The sequence below is a fragment of the Haliotis rubra genome, unplaced genomic scaffold (assembly GCF_003918875.1).
Source record: "Haliotis rubra isolate DU_JTF1 unplaced genomic scaffold, ASM391887v1 Scf614, whole genome shotgun sequence".
Lineage (NCBI taxonomy): Eukaryota > Metazoa > Mollusca > Gastropoda > Lepetellida > Haliotidae > Haliotis > Haliotis rubra.
In genome coordinates this window covers 488,008-509,606 of record NW_025767318.1, presented here as the reverse complement: position 1 = coordinate 509,606, position 21,599 = coordinate 488,008, and the positions used below count along the sequence as shown (strand labels likewise).

At 38.1% G+C, this 21,599-nt stretch overlaps 2 protein-coding genes across 2 annotated transcripts in view; one reads left to right on the top strand and one right to left on the bottom strand.

Annotated features, from left to right (window-relative positions):
* LOC124255960 (whirlin-like) overlaps window positions 1-11,971 on the top strand; it is a 49,103-nt gene extending 37,132 nt beyond the window's left edge. The window contains exons 17-18 of the mRNA XM_046689908.1: window positions 9,661-9,810; window positions 10,107-11,971. Coding sequence (XP_046545864.1) covers window positions 9,661-9,810; window positions 10,107-10,340 — 384 coding nt within the window. The 3' untranslated portion in view covers window positions 10,341-11,971. The remainder of the gene's footprint in view (window positions 1-9,660; window positions 9,811-10,106) is intronic.
* A 3,240-nt stretch (window positions 11,972-15,211) lies between these two features.
* The window catches only part of LOC124255961 (AP-3 complex subunit mu-2-like), a 31,208-nt gene continuing 24,820 nt past the window's right edge, over window positions 15,212-21,599 (bottom strand). Inside the window, 1 exon segment of the mRNA XM_046689909.1 lies at window positions 15,212-15,969. Within this exon segment, the coding sequence (XP_046545865.1) occupies window positions 15,904-15,969 (66 nt within the window). The 3' untranslated portion in view covers window positions 15,212-15,903.

The following is a 21,599-nucleotide window of genomic DNA, read 5'->3' as shown; positions in this document are numbered from 1 at the left end:
CTATGTTCTATGTTACTTCTGCTGTTCTGGAGGTTCCTGTAATCTGGTCCTGTTCTATTATACCACAGTTCTTCTATGGAGGAGGTTGCTATGTTACTTCTGCTGTTCTGGAGGTTCCTGTAATCTGGTCCTGTTCTATTATACCACAGTCTTCTATGGAGGTTGCTATGTTACTTCTGCTGTTCTGGAGGTTCCTGTAATCTGGTCCTGTTCTATTATACCACAGTCTTCTATGGAGGTTGCTATGTTACTTCTGCTGTTCTGGAGGTTCCTGTAATCTGGTCCTGTTCTGTTATAGTGTTCTGTTATAGTGTAGTCTTCTAAGGTTTCTTGAAACAGAAGTTGTTAGTTTGGGTTGCTTCACAATCTGGGACAGACATGGAGGTTGATACTTAGGTTCCTGTTCTGGTCATGTTCTGTTATTACCACAGTCTTCTATGGAGGAACTTCTGCTGTTCTGGAGGTTCCTGTAATCTGGTCCTGTTCTATTATACCACAGACATCTTCTGGTTTTCAATCTGGTCCTGTTCTATTATACCACAGTCTTCTATGGAGGTCTATGTTACTTCTGCTGTTCTGGAGGTTCCAGGTCATGTTCTGTTATAGTGTATGGTTTCTTGAAACATTTTAAAACAGGGACAGACATTTGATATTACGTTGTTATTACTCTGAGGAATCATCGGTTTCAATTACAAATTCCAAAGTTGATGACATTAAAAACATTTATTTTTCAAATGTTGCATTATCATTTTTAAATGTTTTATTTTGCAAATGTTTGGGTAGGTTGATCATCACAAGAACCTGATCAAGTCAAGGTTTAGTAGATGTAATCAAAGAGTATTATATCACTATTACAATAATTCCAGTATTTATGTGAAAAATATCTTCTTATATATGTCAGGTGGTATTGATTTAGTCAAGGACAACCATCAACTGCTCATAATGGTCTTACCTGCTTTATTGAAGAACGTATGCTGAACAACAAGTGTATTATCTGTGGTACATGGACATGTGTCTTCACAGTTGGTGAGATAGTATAGGATGTCTTCGTACTGTGTGTGTGGAGGCCGTATCCTGGTATGTGTCTGATTAGGACGTTTCAGGCCGACAAACAGACTGTTTGTTTGTTTGTTTTACTAGTAGAGAGACGTTTTTTCTTTTGTTCAATATGTGATACTTTTAAGAGCAGGATAATAATGAGATGTTGCATGACCATGCACATTTAAGAACATATAACATATCAATATGTACAATAATGTGCCAGCCAAGGTTAACGAGTTTCCCAGTTTCCAGAGAGTGGGAACATGCTTGTGTCATTAGACATGTGTGAAACGACCAGGTATTGATTAGTTTATAACACAAGGTGTATACATTCTCATATCATACATGTCAGCTGGGGGTCTTCATGTGTGGTACCATGTGTGCTACAATTTATGTATTTGTCTGAGTTAAAAAGCACATGAAAAGCAGATAAATTTCAAGCTGAAACTCAAATGTGAAATCATTAGTAACTAAATATGGATTGTGAGCATGTCTGTAGGCAGACAAAACTAATGGAACGTTATCATATTAACTATAGTGACATGAAAGAGCTGATGATCTTTCTCTTCAGAAGTACACACATTTTATGAGGTACAACAGTAAAATTTCAAAATACTTTAAGCAGTTTTGTGTTAATCTTTTTCCAATGAATTATATGTCATGTTACATTTACCATATCTGCTAAGCAGTACACCTCATGAAGACCCTATCGTGTGTATGAGGCAAGTAATTACTTGGTCAACGAGTCAGTCTGAAAGTTTAGAGAAACTCTCACATCATGGTTGTATATACATTTTATTTTTTTTATTTTGATTCCCGACCGCCTCCGTGGTGTAGTGGTTAGAGTGTCCGCCCGGAGAGCGGAAGGTCAGGGTTCGATCCCCGGCTGCGTCATACCAAAAGATGTTAAAATATGGTACTTGTTGGTCCCTGCCTGGCGCTCGGTATTACTGGGTACAACAAGGACTGGTTGGCTCGGAGTCAGTATAATGTGTCTGAGTGAGGTATTCATGCTTAACTGCGACATGGTGTATTTCTGAGAGTCTCTGATTCCCGACATGTATTACCGAGAGTCCCTTTGATTCCCAACATGTATTACCGTAGAGTCCCTTTGATTCCCAACATGTATTACCGAGAGTCCCTTTGATTCCCAACATGTATTACTGAGAGTCTCTGATTCCCAACATGTACTGGTATTACTGAGTGTCCCTTTGATCCCTAATATGTGTTACTGAGTCCTTTTGATCCTCAGTATATATTACAAGAATCCCCAGTATGCATTGCTATGTCTTTCTGATTCTCAACATGTATTACCAAGAGTCCCTTTTATTTCCGGTATGTATTACCAAGATTCCCTTTTATTTCCGGTATGTATTACCAAGAGTCCCTTTTATTTCCGGTATGTATTACCAAGAGTCCCTTCCATTTCTGGTATGTATTACCAAGAGTCCCTTTCATTTCCGGTATGTATTACCAAGAGTCCCTTTCATTTCCGGTATGTATTACCAAGAGTCCCTTTCATTTCCGGTATGTATTACCAAGAGTCCCTTTCATTTCCGGTAGGGGCGGTGGGGTAGCCTAGTGGTTAAAGCGTTGGCTCGTCTCGCCGAAGACCCGGGTTTGAATCCCCACATGGGTACATTGTGTGAAGCCCATTTCTGGTGTCCCTAGCCGGATGTTGCTGGAATATTGTTAAAAGCATCGATTCCAAACTCAGTCAGTCAGTCAGTCAATCCAAAGATTTCGGTATGTATTACCAAGAGTCCCTTTCATTTCCAGTATGTATTACCAAGAGTCCCTTTCATTTCGGTATGTATTACCAAGAGTCCCTTTCATTTCCGGTATGTATTACCAAGAGTCCCTTTCATTTCGGTATGTATTACCAAGAGTCCCTTTCATTTCCGGTATGTATTACCAAGAGTCCCTTTCATTTCCTCGTATGTATTACCAAGAGTCCCTTTCATTTCCGGTAGGGGCGGTGGGGTAGCCTAGTGGTTAAAGCGTTGGCTCGTCACGCCGAAGACCCGGGTTTGAATCCCCACATGGGTACATTGTGTGAAGCCCATTTCTGGTGTCCCTAGCCGTGATGTTGCTGGAATATTGCTAAAAGCATCGTAAAACCAAACTCAGTCAGTCAGTCAGTCATTTCCGGTATGTATTACCAAGAGTCCCTTTCATTTCCAGTATGTATTACCAAGAGTCCCTTTCATTTCCGGTATGTATTACCAAGAGTCCCTTTCATTTCCGGTATGTATTACCAAGAGTCCCTTTCATTTCCGGTATGTATTACCAAGAGTCCCTTTCATTTCTGGTATGTATTACCAAGAGTCCCTTTCATTTCCGGTATGTATTACCAAGAGTCCCTTTCATTTCTGGTATGTATTACCAAGAGTCCCTTTCATTTCCGGTATGTATTACCAAGAGTCCCTTTCATTTCCGGTAGGGGCGGTGGGGTAGCCTAGTGGTTAAAGCGTTGGCTCGTCACGCCGAAGATCCGGGTTTGAATCCCCACATGGGTACATTGTGTGAAGCCCATTTCTGGTGTCCCTAGCCGTGATGTTGCTGGAATATTGCTAAAAGCATCGTATTAATCAAACTCAGTCAGTCAGTCAGTCATTTCCAGTATGTATTACCAAGATTCCCTTTCATTTCCGGTATGTATTACCAAGAGTCCCTTTCATTTCCGGTATGTATTACCAAGAGTCCCTTTCATTTCCGGTATGTATTACCGAGAGTCCCCTTACTAAACATTGATAGAGCCATGTAAATACTATATTTTAATGATATTTTGTTAATATTTATTTATGTTTCTTAAGTTACATTGTATATTGATATTATAATACATGTATAGTCTTTTTATAACAATTAAATATTTGAGTTTGCAATTAGTCTGAATAACTTAACTGAGCCTTAGTCTGGGGCTAATCAGCTTCAGATTATGTTTAGGTTTGAGGGCTCCATATTTAAACCGTGAAATGCTGAGTAAAACCCAGAGGTGGTAAAAACAACCCCACAAAATGTAAATTATCTCGAATACAACTTTACTGCAAGTTAGTTGTTTGTTGTTTGGAAAGTAGTTCTGGTCCAGGGTTTAACTGATTTGGCGGTCAGTTAAACCCTAATCTGAAACAAAGGAGTCATGGTTTAACTTACGTTAACTGGGTCCTATTATAACACCAATGTGAACAGAGTGATTTTCGTTTTGCATCACTGACTTGGTGTATAGTTTTATAAAGTTTGCATTTAAAGAAATTACGTCTTTATGACTTTATGTATATTTTTGAGAAATGATGAATTCATGACCGTTTATTTTGAAAGATTGGTGTCATATTTTCTTCGTATAAAATAGTCTGCAACTTGATGTTCTCTTACATGAAATCAAGTAATTTTTCATCTTTGCCACAGTTTGAGTCCATGATATCAATGGCTACCTGATTGATTTTTCGTGACAGAGTGATGATTGCATAATAGCCCGACAGTTGAACACATCAGATGAACACATTATCCGTTTCCGACGCAAACTTCACCAAGCTGCTAATGATGATGAGCTATCAGATATCATATTGATCCAGAGTGTTGTTCCAGAGGATTAGCTTGCACTCATGTCAGCATCTGATACAATACATCCCCGCTGGTCACCTGGACACATGGGGCACCTGCTGCTATAGTGGTCAGTATGGAACAATAGTCGGAATCAGCCAATGACCAGCTGGTGGTAATACTGTAATGACTTGTGAGTGCTAATGGGATTGTAGATGTGGAATATGGAGATATGTGGTTTTGTTTCCATGGATTTTGAATTATGTTTCACTCTTCCTCTCCAGTCCGGAGCATGAAGAAGTTTCAGGGATGAGTTGATGGTTCTTTCAAACAGTGGTTAGTTTTACTTCACTGGTCAAGGAGATTCTGAATAGGGACTTTGGGGTGATTTGTGATTGACAAAATGCCCCACACAGGTGCGTGGTCATTTGTGATTGACCCTATTCAGCAGATGGACTTATGTTGAACTTTTTGATTGACACTATTCTGAAAATGGACATGAGTGGTCATTTGTGATGACCCTATTCAGCAGATGGACTTATGTTGAACTTTTTGATTGACACTATTCTGAAAATGGACATGAGTGGTCATTTGTGATTGACCCTATTCAGCAGATGGACTTATGTTGAACTTTTTGATTGACACTATTCTGAAAGTGGACATGTGGCATTATGTTGTACATTTAACTGTGTGGAGCTGATGGATGACTGGTCACTATTCATGTAACTACAACCACACAGAAGTCATGTTTTGGAAAGGATTGTTGAGATACCGAAACATTATCATGAGAGATGTATAAATGTATTAGGTGATGCTTGTCAGCTGGACGGTACTGATAGATGGGAATACGTCATGTTATTCAAACAGACATCGTTTCTGGAATCAAAGCCCAATGGAGCAGTCATCTGATACAACACACACCAGGAGCCATTAACATCGCTACTCATCTAATTGTTTTTGCTGACTCTGTAAATCAATCACAGTTCCTGGATTCAGTGCCACAACTGACAGTGATGTGACGCAGTAGAGTGAAATGATGGTGTCTGTTATATGACATCGCTATCAGCACACTAATGTAGACAAAGGTCTGGAAGGGAATAAAGTGGCTTGGACCAGACTGTCAACGTATTATTCAATCCAAATAATTGAACCAGCAACTATATAATGGTCAGTAGTCATAAACCTAATGGACATGGCAATCAATTTTCCATACGGGCTCATATTGTTGGCGATAGCATTATGAACTTCAGGCCCTGAAGGTGTTGTTGGATGACTGTGTTGTTGTGAATTGTGTTTTGTGAACAGTTCAGTGAGACACATGTCCTTGACCTTGGGAAATGCGTCTGATCTAGTGTTTTTCTTTTTGTTGATGCTGCGCAAAACAACATTCACTCACTCATGGATGAGGCAATGAAGTACATGCATTGAATAAGAATTGATTGTTGGTTCAGAATGGGATCCAGGAATCTTTTTTTTTTTGCTTCAACATAGTGGTATCATAGAAAACAGTTACAGGTTGTGAAACATTTCTTTGAGATCATCCTTTTAGTAATGTTCGGAACTAAAACATGTGATCAAAGAAGAAGCATGTTATCTATGCCCAAGTTGGTTTGTAATAGAAAAAAGATTTCATTAATATACAAACTTTGAAGAGGACTGCATCAAAAATTGTTATTTTTATCCAATTTGTTTTGTCACAGTTTTTAGAATTTTGAAGATTGGCAGAAGAAACTATCAGCTGTTGAAAATTGTGCTCAAAGTGAAAGCGTTACCTTTATCAAATTAGATTTTGGCACAAAAAATATGTTCTTGATTTCTAAAACACATCATGAGAAATATTAAAGAAAAATCAACAGCTGAAATGTGTACAAATGAAATCAGTGTTCCCAGTCTTCAATGTGGTTTTGTCATAGCAAAGATTAATGAAGTTTCTAAAACATATCAATCATCTAGAAATATTCTTCCACTAATGAGATTCTCCAGTTCAGGATTGTGTGTGTGGATAAGCTACATACAGGGTTGTTACAGAAACCTACGTCAACTACAGTCAGTAATCTAGACGTTGTTAAACCAGAATAATCTCAGAGGATGCCATGCTGCGTGTGGATATTCTTAATGACTTTGCAGCAGGAAACGATATGTTGTGATAAATCGAATTCCACTGTTGTTGACTTCTGTGGTTGATGTATGAAGGAAACGCACTGATACATGTGACCAGAGCCTCAATGTTTACTTGTGTTTAATGGATTCACTGAAAGTACATGGAGCATCTGTTACTAACGACAGTTGGATTTATAGCTTATGTCTCTCTGTGATAAGGTTTCATATTAATAACACTAAATGGAAGAATATCATGAGAAGAATAGATCTCATTAACTTATATAGCGTTATGTTTCGATCGTGATATTCTGTTGATGGATGTGTGTTCGACAGTGAATATCATCCTCTTGAATGATATTAATGAGAAGGTAACTCTGGCGCAAGGTTCTCCACAAGTTTAGTTAATGTAGCATGTTATCCTTCCTGTATGTGAGGGATGCAGCTGTACATGGAAGATCGGCTGATCACATTGACGAAATCTGTGATATGTTGTGACCAAGGGATACATGACAGCTGGGAGCTGGTTGTAGTCTTACAGGATGACTCATGGTGACTGAAGATTAGATCATAACTGATGATTGTAACCGATGGTGACTGAAGATTAGATCATAACTGATAACTGTAACCGATGGTGACTGAAGATTAGATCATAACTGATGATTTTAACCGATGGTGACTGAAGATTATGATACGAACTGATGAATAACTGAGAACCTTGACCAATGCAAACTGATGATTATGATGAGAACTGATAATAGCTGATGATATAGAGAACTTCAGAATATCCTTGTTCTGAATCTCTGCACCTTGTGAATACAACACTAGACGATCAACAACTGGGTTGCATGGTTTATGTGAATACAACGATTGCTTGAAGAACCCTGGCAGCGTTGGATGAAGGGCTGAGATCCAGGGTTGATCTGCTCAGTTATCCTTGTACTTGAAGAACCGTAGTGGTGTTGGATGATGGGCTGAGATCCTTTGTGAATCTGCCCAATTATCCACGTTGTGGTGTTGGATGATGGGCTGAGATCCAGTGTGAATCTGTCCAGTTATCATCGTTGTGGGACAGTGGTGGTTATGGGACAGTGGTGGCATCTGGATGGTGGTTGTTTGGATGGAGGGATGTCTGTCGGTTGAGCCGTTCCGTATCCCCAGGCCAATGGTGTACTCCACAGCTGATGTCGCGTATATTGAACTACATGAGAAGGTGTTTTGTTATTACTATCATAGGAATGGCATTGGCGTTATTGATTTTGTTTTTGAAATCATTCATATTGTTACAAAATGTCATGTTATTTGAAATAAGTTTTTAATTATCATTACTATTAAAAATATTTATTGTCATTATGTTCACAAAATATGGAATTTTTTTTTTTTTTTTTTTTTTTTTTTAAATGTTTTTATTTCCCATTTGAATGTTGTACAAGTCACAACTCGGAGTAGAATACAGTTTTTACATTCTATAGAATACAGTTTTTTTTCCGTTACACACCACTTTCATGCAGTATACATATCACATGTTACAATATTGCTTTATAATATTTTCAGTTTTGTAGACACAGTAGTATGTGTAGTAATAGATCTGCGTAGTTGCAGTAATCATGAAGCGTATTTGCTGCTTAGCTGATACATAATAGGGACACTGTTTCGTATACATACACACACTTCAGCTTTTATACTTTAGGTGCATGTACATATACATTCTTATATACTTCCACACACATACATATGTTCATCTGCGGACACGTCCATACACGTGCTCATCCAATATACATATGTATATACAAATACACATTATATGCTTATGCCCGCAATTATATACTGCAATTGTTATATAGAGAATCTCACCCAAGTGTCTTCTGATATCAATTATATCAACACGAGTTGATAAAGTTACAAATATCCGAGGCTTGCCAAGGATATTTTTACTTTTATCAACGAGTGTTGATATATTTGATATCAGAAGACACGAGGGTGAGATTCTATTTATCATCCAAAATCATTCTTCATTAATTTTCAATGAAAAATGTACATCTCTGAACATGGTACTGCCATTAGACTTGCAGTGCAGCGATGTCATAGCATTGTGACGTCATCAAGTACATGACATCATAGCATTGTCAGGGCATTGTACAAAATCTACTGTCAAAACGATATCTCCTAGGAGATATCGTTTGATCTCACACAAGCGATATCTCCTGTGGAACACAGTTTTGGATGATAAAAGGATACATCATGAGTACTGATATTTGAAAATAGTGTATGGAAGGAGGACCAGAATGTAAAAAACTGTGTTTGCCGCGCGTTGGAAAAGGCAATGTATTTGGTGGATTTATAATAAGTTAATATTTCCCGCTGCACATATTGAAAGTTTGGCTTCATATTTTTCAAACTCATCTTATATAGTGTATATTTCACAATAAGAAAGACCACATTTAGTGGATTATTATTTTTGCCCTTCCAGCCAAACAATATATTTTCATGAGAGAGGTTTATACTACCTTCAGATAATATATCAATATTGAAATTGTTATTGAAGTATCATTACTTCTCTGAGTGGCATTTTAGAAGTGTGACGTTTCGATACAGATTCTTGTACCATTGTCCTTCCTGCTTGACAACGGTACAAAGAGCTGTTTCGAAACATCATGCTTACGAAATAAAGAAGTTGTTATCCATAAAATTTGTCTAGTTTGAAGTACATTAGTTTGAATTTATTATTATTATTATCGTTGTTGTTGGTATCGTGACTCCAGTAGGTTATATGGGGGGGAGATATAATAATCAGCTTGTCAATCCATAGGAAATTTTTGTCCGAATCATGTTTCTAGAACTGAGAGGTATTATATCATGAAACTTTGACAAGGCCAGAAGGTGAACTGGTGCTTTTTGCTATTTAGGGAGTTTTAGAAGTTTATTCCATGTTACCATATTTTTCACATGATTTTGACCCATGTTAACCATATTCATTTTCAGGAGGAATCAATGAAGGCCAAGTACAGGGAGGTGTACGGCGACATTCCACTCCACCTGGTGAACCTGTACAGAACTAAACCCACCCTGGGCCTTGCTATTGAAGGTGGGGCCAATACCAGACAACCCCTTCCACGGGTCATCAATGTACAGGTATATTATTGCATCCTGTACTTTTAAGAAATACGTGTGCACATGTCCCCAATATGCACTGCCAGTTCCGTGTGTTCAGTTGCAGAAATGGCTCCCGAGCCCACACCCTCACTATTAATAAATGACTGCTCCCATAAATTGTATTGAACACAATCAAACAGTATGAATTCAAGGTCAGGGTCACTACTTTCTTGTATTTACCTTAGTTTATCTTTGTTGATAGGATACTGAAATTGTTTCACTTGTAACAGAAAAGAAATACTATCTTCAACAATATTCCATATCTTATATTTCAGCCTGGGGGATCAGCATTTGAGTCCGGTGGTTTGAAGGTCGGTCATGTGATTCTTGAGGTCAATGGTCAGACGATGGTTGGGCTGGGACACACAGACGTAGCCAGGGCCATTGCTGAGGCCTTCAAGAACAAGCAGGCAAACAAGATGGAGTTGCTGGTCACGGAAACGGGGGTGGAGGTGAAGGGTGTAGATGCTGCGAGTGGGACAGATGAAAAGGATTCTGGAAAATTGTAGCCAGGGAGATGCCCTTGGACTGATGGATGTTGAAATATGCTGCTGGTGACATCTTTGTGCTGATGGCGTGTTGACAGTTGGCTGTTGTAACCACCTGACCAGGTGTTAGTGTCCTTGTCTTGAGTTACTATAACTCTGGTAGGTGGATATTTGATACACATGCTTCAGGCATCTGCATTAGTGAATCAAGATTCTGGCCAACAGATTCTATGTCTTGCATCCAAGTCATGATCTACTCATGGTGTCAGATCAAAAAGTCTGAAAAATGGAAGTACATCCACTACACCTCCAGGGACCCTGTTTGGACCTACTGTTGAGCAGGGATATACCCAGACTGATATATCTGGGACTGCAGTCATGAAGAGACATGTTGTGGGAGATTCTTTAGCAAATGGTTTATGGTGGATGGGCATTATGTAACCACTACCTTCTTGATTCTACACTACCTGATAAGTGATGGGATTTACAGACAGAAGTAGCCAGAGCTGAAGTAGTTTTACAACTTACAAATGCTTCACAAAGAAGTTTACAAGAGATGATGATAATGATGAATGATGATGATGATGATGATGATGATGTGCGTATTGAGACACTGGTGTTTAAAATGCTGCTTTGCAGAGGTATCAACGAATCTACTTTTTCATAAGCTGAAGGATGAGATACAAAAGAACTCATGATGAATAGACAGATCAGTACTGATGAAGATCATGGAATGTTAAATGTTTGCCAAACGTGTCAGTGATTTGTTGAGGTGTTTCCTGTGCTCAGTTCATGTCATAATGTGACACACTGTAGTAGATGTGGAAGACTCGTGTATTTAGGATGTTGATAAGTGAGACCAAGGCAAGATCAGAGTTGGGGATCTCTCAATGCCATCAAACACAGGATCTTCTTTGGAGGCAATTGTCAACAACATCCTGTAGATCTTGCTGTTTCCAGCCTGATGAAGGATTAGATGTGTAGTTCCTATCCAGGGGGAATCCAGATTAGAACTGGTCCCCAGCTGTCAGTGCCGGTAGCAAGAGGTGACCTATTGGACAAGGTGGTCATTCTATGTGACTTGGTTGCTTGGCATGAATCATTCATCACAATAATCATCAGTGGATTGTGTGGTCCAGACTTGATAGTCCACAGATTGCCGTCATATAGTGGGAAGTTCACTGTAAATGACAAACATAGACCTTACTTGTACAGTGTTCATAGTAATGCATACATCAGTTTTGATGTTCCAGACAAGGTGAAGGAACCATATTATGGTCAAGATCATATATCATGGAAGTGTAATGTCTTTAGTTAATCTTGTTTCTCTTGATGTTCATGTCGAGATGACCATGATTTTGTATTTGTATGAAAGATTAGTAGAGCTCCTTAAACATGACTTTGTGACTTTTGTCTAAGTCCTGCAGGCTAGCTATTCTCGAAACGTTTGTAGCCCTACGAACTTCTTTAGCCCATTCTTAATACATTGGCTACGATCAAAGTTAAGAATTTTTAGGGCTACGAACGTTTCGAGAATAAGGGCCAAGATCTGTTGTATCAATTTCCATAGATCATCATGTTTCCATTGAACATGCTCACTGTACACATCTGAAAGGCTGCGTAGTCCTAGAAATATAGTATCAATATTGATATTACAACTGAGCATTGTATTTCAAATATATTTTAAGAAGTCAGGTCTCCAATGCCAAGCTGGTCAAGAGGCGGGTGAATAGTTTGGGTGGTCAGGTTGGTTGATTCGGCTGGTTCTATGTTCCTGTATGTCAGTCACTGGATTGTCTGGTCCAGACATTCTGATGGACAGACCAGTCATGTAATATTGCTGAATGTGACATTACACAAAAAACAAATTAAGATTGTGACAGGTCTGTCATGGGAAACAATAGCCTTTCTTTAGTTGGGCTTGTGTATCATGCTGTATAAAGTGTGAAAGATTCCTTCATCTGAGTAGTTTTAAAACATACTTCACATTATTCTGTTTTGTCGTGTGATCCATGTTGATATCAGTGACTTTAATTCCACACATCTTCACTAGTCATCGAGTACAGCCTTTCAGTAATACTTGCAATCACATCAAGTCCTTGAAGATTGTTCTGATAAAGATATACCATATATTACCGTAGATAAGCCTATCTCATAGGTAAGTCGACTCCCTAACTTGACCCTTAAAATCAGTTTCAAAATGGTATGTTTTGTACATAAGCCGACCCCCGCGATGGGGTCCTAATCGCGGCCAACTCAGACCACAAGACAACTGGCAGTTACCAATAATTATAACTTCGGTCCGCATTATTCACAGAAATCACAATTCATATTGCATCTACTCATGCCTCGAAATGAAGTAGTGGGGAAGTGCCACTTGGCCACTATGAAGCACAAGATGTCAAGCTGAGGACAGTCATACTTAAAGATGATGAATGTACATGATCAATGGATCGATGTGCATTCAAATTATATCTCAGCTCCATGGGAAACATACAACCCATGCTGCCTATTCATCCAAAGGTTTTCATTCACATTAACATTCTGTGTCATAATATGGATGAGTACATATAGAGTAGTGTGTTTAATTCTTGGTTGAGTAAAACCTTACAGCACACAGACTGGGCATTTTCCATGTTGTTACAATATAGACATCTTTCATCAGTAAAATGGCCTGTGTTATATTTCCACATTCAATGACAAGTACTGGAAGTACTGGAAACTTCCACAATATTTTGTACATTGTTTTGATTTTATTCATCTGAAGCTTTGATGCATACTGAAAAGTAGTGGTGATCCGATTAATTTAAATAATCGAAGATTGGTCGCAGTGACTAAACGACCAAGCAGTCGATCATGTTTTCTCATAATCGAACACAAACAATTCTGGAACACTTGTTTTCATAAACTATATATTTCACAAGGCTGGTTTTGTCTGTCACATTTCATAAGCACTACAAGCTCGTTCCAAGTCATGATTGAATATATCTTAAAGACACCAAGAAATTTATGTTCCTAACATACTAGTCATCCTTTAAAGATGTGAAATTTTGCCCCAAAACCAAAAGAACTACATGTTTTTCCTTATTTTTATGTGCATTAACAAATTTCATTAATGACGCTAACCAATTTTTTTCGATGATTGATCCGTTGTAATAAACCAATCATCAATTATGAGATTTTAACCTATTCCCAACACTACTGAAAAGAAATGACAATGACATCATTTGCAGGTTTGATAAAAAGTAATGAATAATATAGTTTATACACGTAATAATTTTGGTAACTATTCAACACCATGGTGTATATCTACCTGTATGTCTGCATGTGTAATAATCATGATAAGCATCAGTATTATGTCTGTGTTATAAATGGTGTTACTGCAGGTCTGTAACACACACTCATCTTTGTCATACTGGATACTGGTCATACTGCCTGGTACCCCTGTCATCTGTTACCATGGTGATCACAGAGCATAACCGTAATACTACCTGATCCATTGTCATATATTACCATAGTGACCATAGATCATACTGGTAATTCTCTTCGGAACTGTTCTCAACTGTTACCATAGCAACCACTGATCATTTTGTCACATGAGGAAGGATATAAATCACGTATTGTATATAACAAAGACTTATGTTTTCATTTCATATTTAATCTTAGCAGGACATTTACATTGAATTATCTACACACCAAGAATATACAGATTTATAAATACAATGACAACATGATCAGGACATAATTGCCAGGACGAGAGACATAACATGGAAACAACAAAGATGAGAAGCTTATGATATAACATCTGTAGAGCGAGTTCTATCATAATCATCTCTAAGCAGCTCAGATGTATTGATCCAAGTTTGTCTCGAACATGGTTAAACCTAATGCAGGCAGACACATTCATGCGCTCACTCACTCACTCACTCGTAGTCTCAGTTAATGAATGGACTGTGAAGGGTGTCAAGTAGTAAGGTATTTTTTACCTATCTTTGAAATTGCAAATTTTATGCCAGAAGGTAAGCTGTAGTAATTTAAAAAGATTTTCCCTTTTTTCTTCAACTGAGATTGGACACAGTCGCCAGCAGACCTCAGGACAGAACAGTGAATCAAACTGTAAAAGTACACTTGTCCCCGAGTTGATGAAATAAACAAAATATCATTTCTAGGTGTGCCCTTTGGCACTGAACACATTTCAATCATACCAATATAATCTTAACATGCCCCTGGAACACTGACATACCTAGCTTTAAGGTAAAAAAAACAACACAAAAAACTTTCTGTTTAGGGAGAATTTCTTGCTGATGTGGAAATCAGCTGGTGGTTCCATAATCAAAGTAACAAGTCTCTGATTAAGCCTGACTAATTCACTAACTGTATTGTCCAGTTTGTACACATGTGGACGTTGGTACTGGTTCAGACAATTCACATTCTTTCATCAACCATTTCAACAAATATGCTGGTCCAATAACAAATTCAATTATTAATTGATCAGGACCTGGGCCCTGTCCCACCAACCGATCGTGGTATTACGACTGTGGTAAGTCTATGTTGAAGTCTGGGAGTTACGATCATCTTAGGGTTACGACTGTCGTTTGTCTATGTTGAAGTCTGGGAGTTACGATCATCTTAGGGTTACGACTGTCGTAAGTCTATGTTAAAGTATGGGAGTTACGATCATCTTAGCGCTACGACAGTCATAAGTCTATGTTAAAGTATATGTTGAAGTTACGATCATCTTAGCGCTATGTTGACTGTCGTTAAGTCTATGTTAAAGTATATGGGCTGGGAGTTCACGATCATCTTAGCTGCCATGTTGAAGTCTGGGAGTTACATCATCTTAGGTTACGACTGTCTATGTTGAAGTATGGTTAGTTACAATCATCTTGAAGCTGGGAGTTCTACGATCATCTTAGGGGACTGTCTATGAGTTACGATCTTATGTTAAAGTATGGAAGTTACGATCATCTTAGCGCTACGACTGTTGTAAGTCTATGTTGAAGTATGGGAGTTACGATCATCTTAGGGTTACGATCGCTTTGTGGAACAGGACCCTGGTCTGTTAACAAGTCACTCAGACTGTCACTACAGACGTATCCATGAGCTTGTCGGACATCGGTACGTCACAGGTCTGTACACCCAGCGTTCCTCCATGACTTGTCAGTGTATACAGCTTGTGTGGGGTGTAGTTGTCTTGTCAGAGGAAATAAGGCATTGTATAACTGATTTGTGAATTACACAACTTCCACAGACTAATTTTCATATCATGTGATAACGTGTCACTATGAATTATTCAACACAAATTGCTTATCATGAAATGAGAGCAGACGTGCCTACTGCACTCTTTCATTGGTGGGGCAGTAGCCGGCTTCCTTATACTGCACATATTGACAACACTGTATAGCAGCTGTACCTAGTGATGAGTAATGGAGGACATAGTTTATACATATCAATGAAACATCGTCGATGTACTATCGTCAGAACGTTTCTGTGCACCAGACTGCCCCACACAGCCGTCCCAGTGTTCATGTGCACGCTCCTTCACACAAGGAAACCATGAACAGAAAGTATACTGTCTTGTTGATTATGTGCGTATCTGGAACTTTCCAGCCCTCGTCAAATACTTCACTCCCTTGAAAGGTTTGTATTTCTGAAAATCAAGAAAATCAACTTTGTTAAGTGTATATCTCATATGAACTGATTTGAAACATTTGTGTAAATGACACAGAAACTTTTGTTGCTAAGATACCAAACCACCACGTCATATATTAGAGTGGCAAAATACAGTAAAACACCATTGCAGATTTCTAATAATGTGGATCCATTATGTAAACAAACAGTGATGAAAGAGATTTACACAATAACCAGTTAATAATTCTTGCAAACGTTAGCCAATAACAAGGCCTGAACAGAAAATGTCTGTGTGACGCCGTTCACCATCATGGTCACTGTGGACAGATTTTAATTTTTCTTGTCTATCTTCAGTACAAAAAGGCATGTTATAAAATGGCACAAACAGTTTTGTCTTCATATCCTTGATTGGACAGGTCATAAAAATCAAAGGTTGGCTTTCAGAATGTAAAATTAGGTACCGATTGTAGCAGGCCATTTCTTCCCTGTCTAAACTTTCCCCGGGGAAGGTTTGTCGAGGGGGAAAGATTGTCGAGGGGGAAAGTTTGGCCAGGGGAAAGTTTGGCCTGTTGCAACTGGTAAACATTTGGAAATTATGACAGTGATTCACTTAATATGTTGGACACATGAGTGAGTGAGTATAGTTTTATGCTGCTTCCAGCAATATCACTTCGGGGGACACCAGAAATGGGCTTCACACATTGCACCGAAGATCTTCACCCGGATCTTCACGGGTCACAGAATCTTGTGTAATGAAGGATACAGATAAGAGTCCAATAATGTAGAAACTATTCATATATATATTTTACATGTTAAATCACATTCAACAAATATTTGTCCACATCATGGATCCAAATAACAATATTCACATGTTAAAATTCATACAGAAAGAGAGTGTGTGTGTTGTTCAGTCATGTTTAACAACCCACTCAGCATTACTCCAGTTATAGGGAAAGGGCGTGTCTATATATCATCCAGTCTTGGCCATAATATCCAGTGGTCAATATTGAGAGCAATGATCAGGTACTTTGTTGAGGTACATTGGCATACCATCACCAGGTCACCCAGTGTTCACGAATGATGTTTCAAAATAACAGGACATTGGGTCCTGTAAGTTTCAGATGTCTGTCACCCACTGAAAATTCAAGGGACCCACAGAAGAAAAATTAAGTCATTGTGAACTATACAGTCGGACACTGGGGCCGGCAGTAGTAGACTTCCATCGGACCAACAGCAAATCTGCCGGATTTGTCTGAAGGTCTGATGCTATTTGTGAACACTGGTCACCATACATGACCCACTGGTCACCATACATGACCCACTGGTCACCTCTAAGGCCAGCAGCACCCATGAAGGTCCGGTTAGAATTGATCTTCAGTAACCCATGCTTGTTGTCAGAGGCGACCAACGGGATCAGGTTGTCAGGCTCGCTGACTTGGTTGACACATGTCATCGGTTCCCAATTGCGCAGATCGATGCTCATGCTGTTAATCACTGGATTGACTGGTCCAGCCTCAACTATTTACAGACCACCACCATATAGCTGGAATATTGCTGAGTGCGGCGTAAAACTAAACCCACTCACTCACTCCAAGGCCAGCAAAGATTGATGGGGACCAATCAGAATCCAAAGGGGTTCGCAATTTAGACGCTTCTTATAACATGCAGTGATGCTGTGGGTACACAACCCTGAATCTCCACAAGAGACACAAACAAATATTATTCTGTGCCACAGGTAGATCATCAATAAACTGCAAACTTATCATGACTAACACATTTAAACAAATTCAAAGGTAACTTAATGGGTTAAGATAGGACTAACTAATACGGATAACATATCTAGTATACACTAAATTGTAACAATTAGTTAAAAGTATATGACATTGTACAAAAAGTGATGAACTTGAAAACCTTTTCCCTTCATGCAAAGCAAGGCAAAGATTAAATTCCTCTATGTTATCAACATGCATCCAATACAATCTAGCTTAAACTAAACAACAGACTATTGAGAATTAGCTCAACACCAGGGACACCACGGATTCAACTGTCAAGTCAGAAGTTGAAATCCTCTTTATGCAAGGGAGAGAACTCAGTGTAATTGATGTTCTTGACAACTGAGAGTGCAATCCTTTCAATCTTATTTAAAAATCACTTGTTCTACTTGTACTCCTGGCCCCGGGGTCATGAAAGTGACTTAAGTCTAAAATTTGCTTAAGTCTGTCATTTTGATCTTAAGTCCCAAAAATTGTCTTAAATCGGGGATCACGTACATTTTTTAGTCTTAAAAGTTAAGACTGAGATCATTTTTTGTCTTAAATCCTGAGACTGCTACCTACCAGTCTTAAGTCCTTTTTGATGCCGAGGTTTTTTTCAGGCACAATTTCATAAGGTTTGAAAAGTGAGCGTTGTGCTGAGATTTGTGCTTTCAGCGTGGTCCTGTATCTCCGTTACAGCTATAAAATTACACAGAAATGTGGAATATTAAATTTCCTATCCGTTGGTATAAGTATAAATGCAAATACCTCGGGTTTGAAAATAAACACTGCTAAATGATGTCCAAAATTTTGCTATGCATTCAAAACAGTAAATTTCTCGGCTTTTGATGGTGCACGGTAAAAAAAGCACTGTGCTGCACCGATTTTTTAATTTGGCATCTTTACAGAAAGTGTGAGCGAATATATTACAGCCTGATATCTGAGCGACATAAGTATATATATGAAATGGGTTTATTTGCTTATGCATAGCGTTATGCAGCTCAACATTAAAATGACTACGCGCAATAAATGTCAAAATGGATTTTCTTCTATGGCGTCTAAGGACGACAGAGAGGTCATCTGTGATATAAAGATAAGGGGGCATAACTCCGCTATGCTTAACACTAGGTCAATGTAACTCATATCACTTGGAGAGAATTCGTTGTGGATCACGGGGCTATATTTTCCTTATGTTTTGTTCACCGTGAACCAAACTACATGTATTCAATACAAAGTTCCCCAATGTGGCGGATACGTTTTAGTAGTTTCACAAGTTATAAGAAAAGATGACAATGTACTACATGAGAAAAGCACGTAAAAGCGATTTTGATGGCCCTATCCGATATGTAAATTAGTTCTTAAATTCACATATTCTCCTGTTTGTGTAGATGTATTTTTGACTGATTTTGCATCATTATTTACTGAGTACTAGCCATATCTTCAAATATAATGAAATTACTGAAAAGATTACAAAATTGTAGTAGGCGTCATTGCTTGTTTTATGTATTTTTGAGGCGATGGGAAAAAAGCGACACTGGTATGCTGATCAGTATATATCTCACATAATATCCATGAATTGTGTAAAGGTTTTGGTTTCTATGTCTGAATTTAACACTCTTGTGACAGAACTTAAAATGACTGATTTTACCATTTAAATAATGTCCTGAATAGATCCATAATTAGGCGGTTTGACTTTGTATCTTAATATGAACAACACACGCGACCTGTTTGGCATCAATTTGATAAATTAAACAGAATATTTCACAACCCTGGCCCGGGGTCATGAAAGTTAAATCGCTATTCATAACCTGTTCATATGCAACTGTAATATTGGTCCGAATGGCGAATATTGCACATGATACATGAACTATTTAAGTACATGTTGCAGTTACGCCTTCGTTTGTTCTTTTAAAAACTTGTTTAAGGGTTTAAATATGGTGTACTACACTCAGTATATCAATTTCTTATGTAAATATTATTCAAACAAACAAAACCCTTGAAAGAATGAAAACCGTATACCCTATATCCAAGGATATGATATAGAACAAGGGTAAATGTAGATAATGAAATTATAGTTTCATGAAAAAATATCTGAAAGATACTCAAAATATACACTGAAAGTGTAATCGATTGGAACATGGCGATTGTGTTTACTGTTATTCAACCGACCTTCACCTCAAAGAAATTGCCAAATATGTAACAACAATGTTGGCGATATGTGACGTCACAACCAGTGACCGATTTCTTACAAAATGGCGACCCGGTGACATGGGTATACAGGATTTTCGCGAGGACCTTTCCTTTGATTCGGGGGATCGTTTGTACATAAATGTGTGATGTGAGTAATCAGAATGATTCTGACTATCTGTGTATTGTTATGTTTTATCGTTTTCATTGCAAGTAAGAGAAGAAGCCAGATATGCGATCATTACCGTTGTTGTTCTGCGAGATTTTCCGTCAGTCATGGCGTTCGCTGCACAGAAACTTTGACAATTTAGGTATAAACATATCACATTACTGTATTGTATCTATTATTTTTTGCTTTCGATACTATTTCCATGTATGTTCTAAAAGTATTGAGCCTATGCATGCTACTGAATAGAGCGAATGGGTGTTTGAAATTTGAGAAAATGCAGTACACAGTGTAAAGTCTCAATGTTTCTTTGTTTACATTTCAACAAGTGCTGTCTTTCTCACACAGGCGTTCGATTTCATATCACCTAGACACTTGGTTTTAGTGACAAAGACCATTTCTTATTTGATACTAAAATGTATGAGGAATTCAGTGATGTATTTGTCACAGATGAAAAGGAAATATACATTGATGTAATAGGCGTCTCAATACCGGCCTTCAGAAAGCGGATTTTGAAAACACTATCCAATGCAATATGGCAGAAAGCATTTAAGTTAGAGTGTTGGTGTATTTAGAAAACATCCAACCTTAAAGACACTAAAAGTCACCTTGGCAGGGATAAAAGCGTCAGTTGACTTGTTTGGAACATTTCAGCAGGTGCCTGGTACTAAACTATTCTCCTCAATTATTTAAGAGTGACCGGACATGATTACATCATTCTAAAATTTCCATGGTAACTGTCTTAGTCTTAGTCTTAGCTAAGATTTGGCTGAGACAGTTTCATGATCCAGTCTTATCTAAAATCTTAGCTAAGCAAAATAATTTAGACTTAAGATATTTTTGTGCTAAGCAAATTTTAGACTTAAGATTTTTTCATGATCCCGGGGCCTGGGCCTAGATTTTTGAAGCTCTCTTAACGCTAAGATACTCGTAAGTTAATGTTAATGTATGGCACTTACGACTATCTTAACGCTAAAAGAGCTTCGAAAATCTAGGCCCTGATACAATACCTATCTGCAGATCTGAACACACCTCCATTAGAGGTCAGGTCAAGTGAACTTTCTGTCCATGTAACTACATTCTTTGCATGACTGAACGAAACAATCAGACGAGCGTATGATCTGTTTGATTGTTTTTTCTGAAGTTGATGAATAATAAGATGGTATGATACATTATGGAGTGCATGCATTGCTTAACAATGGTTTAAGAATCGACACTTAAACATGGCATCATAATACAATACAGAATTTGTCACCCATATAGTATCATACCTTTCTTATCAGATGAGCATATCAGGTTTCTGTATCTCGAAATTAAACATAATCAGGAAGTTCCAAAGAAACTAGAAAAAGTCATTTTAGAATGCTGATTTTTATTTGGCTCCACAACCCATGCATTCTTCATTTAGATTGGGTGACGAAAGTTCATTCTGGGTTTACATCGTGTGTCCCGAGATCTTCACGAGGTTTCAAATCGGAGTAAAAGATTTGGTTCTAAATTGATTCAAATTTGAAAAAAACATATCACATGTTGATAAAATAT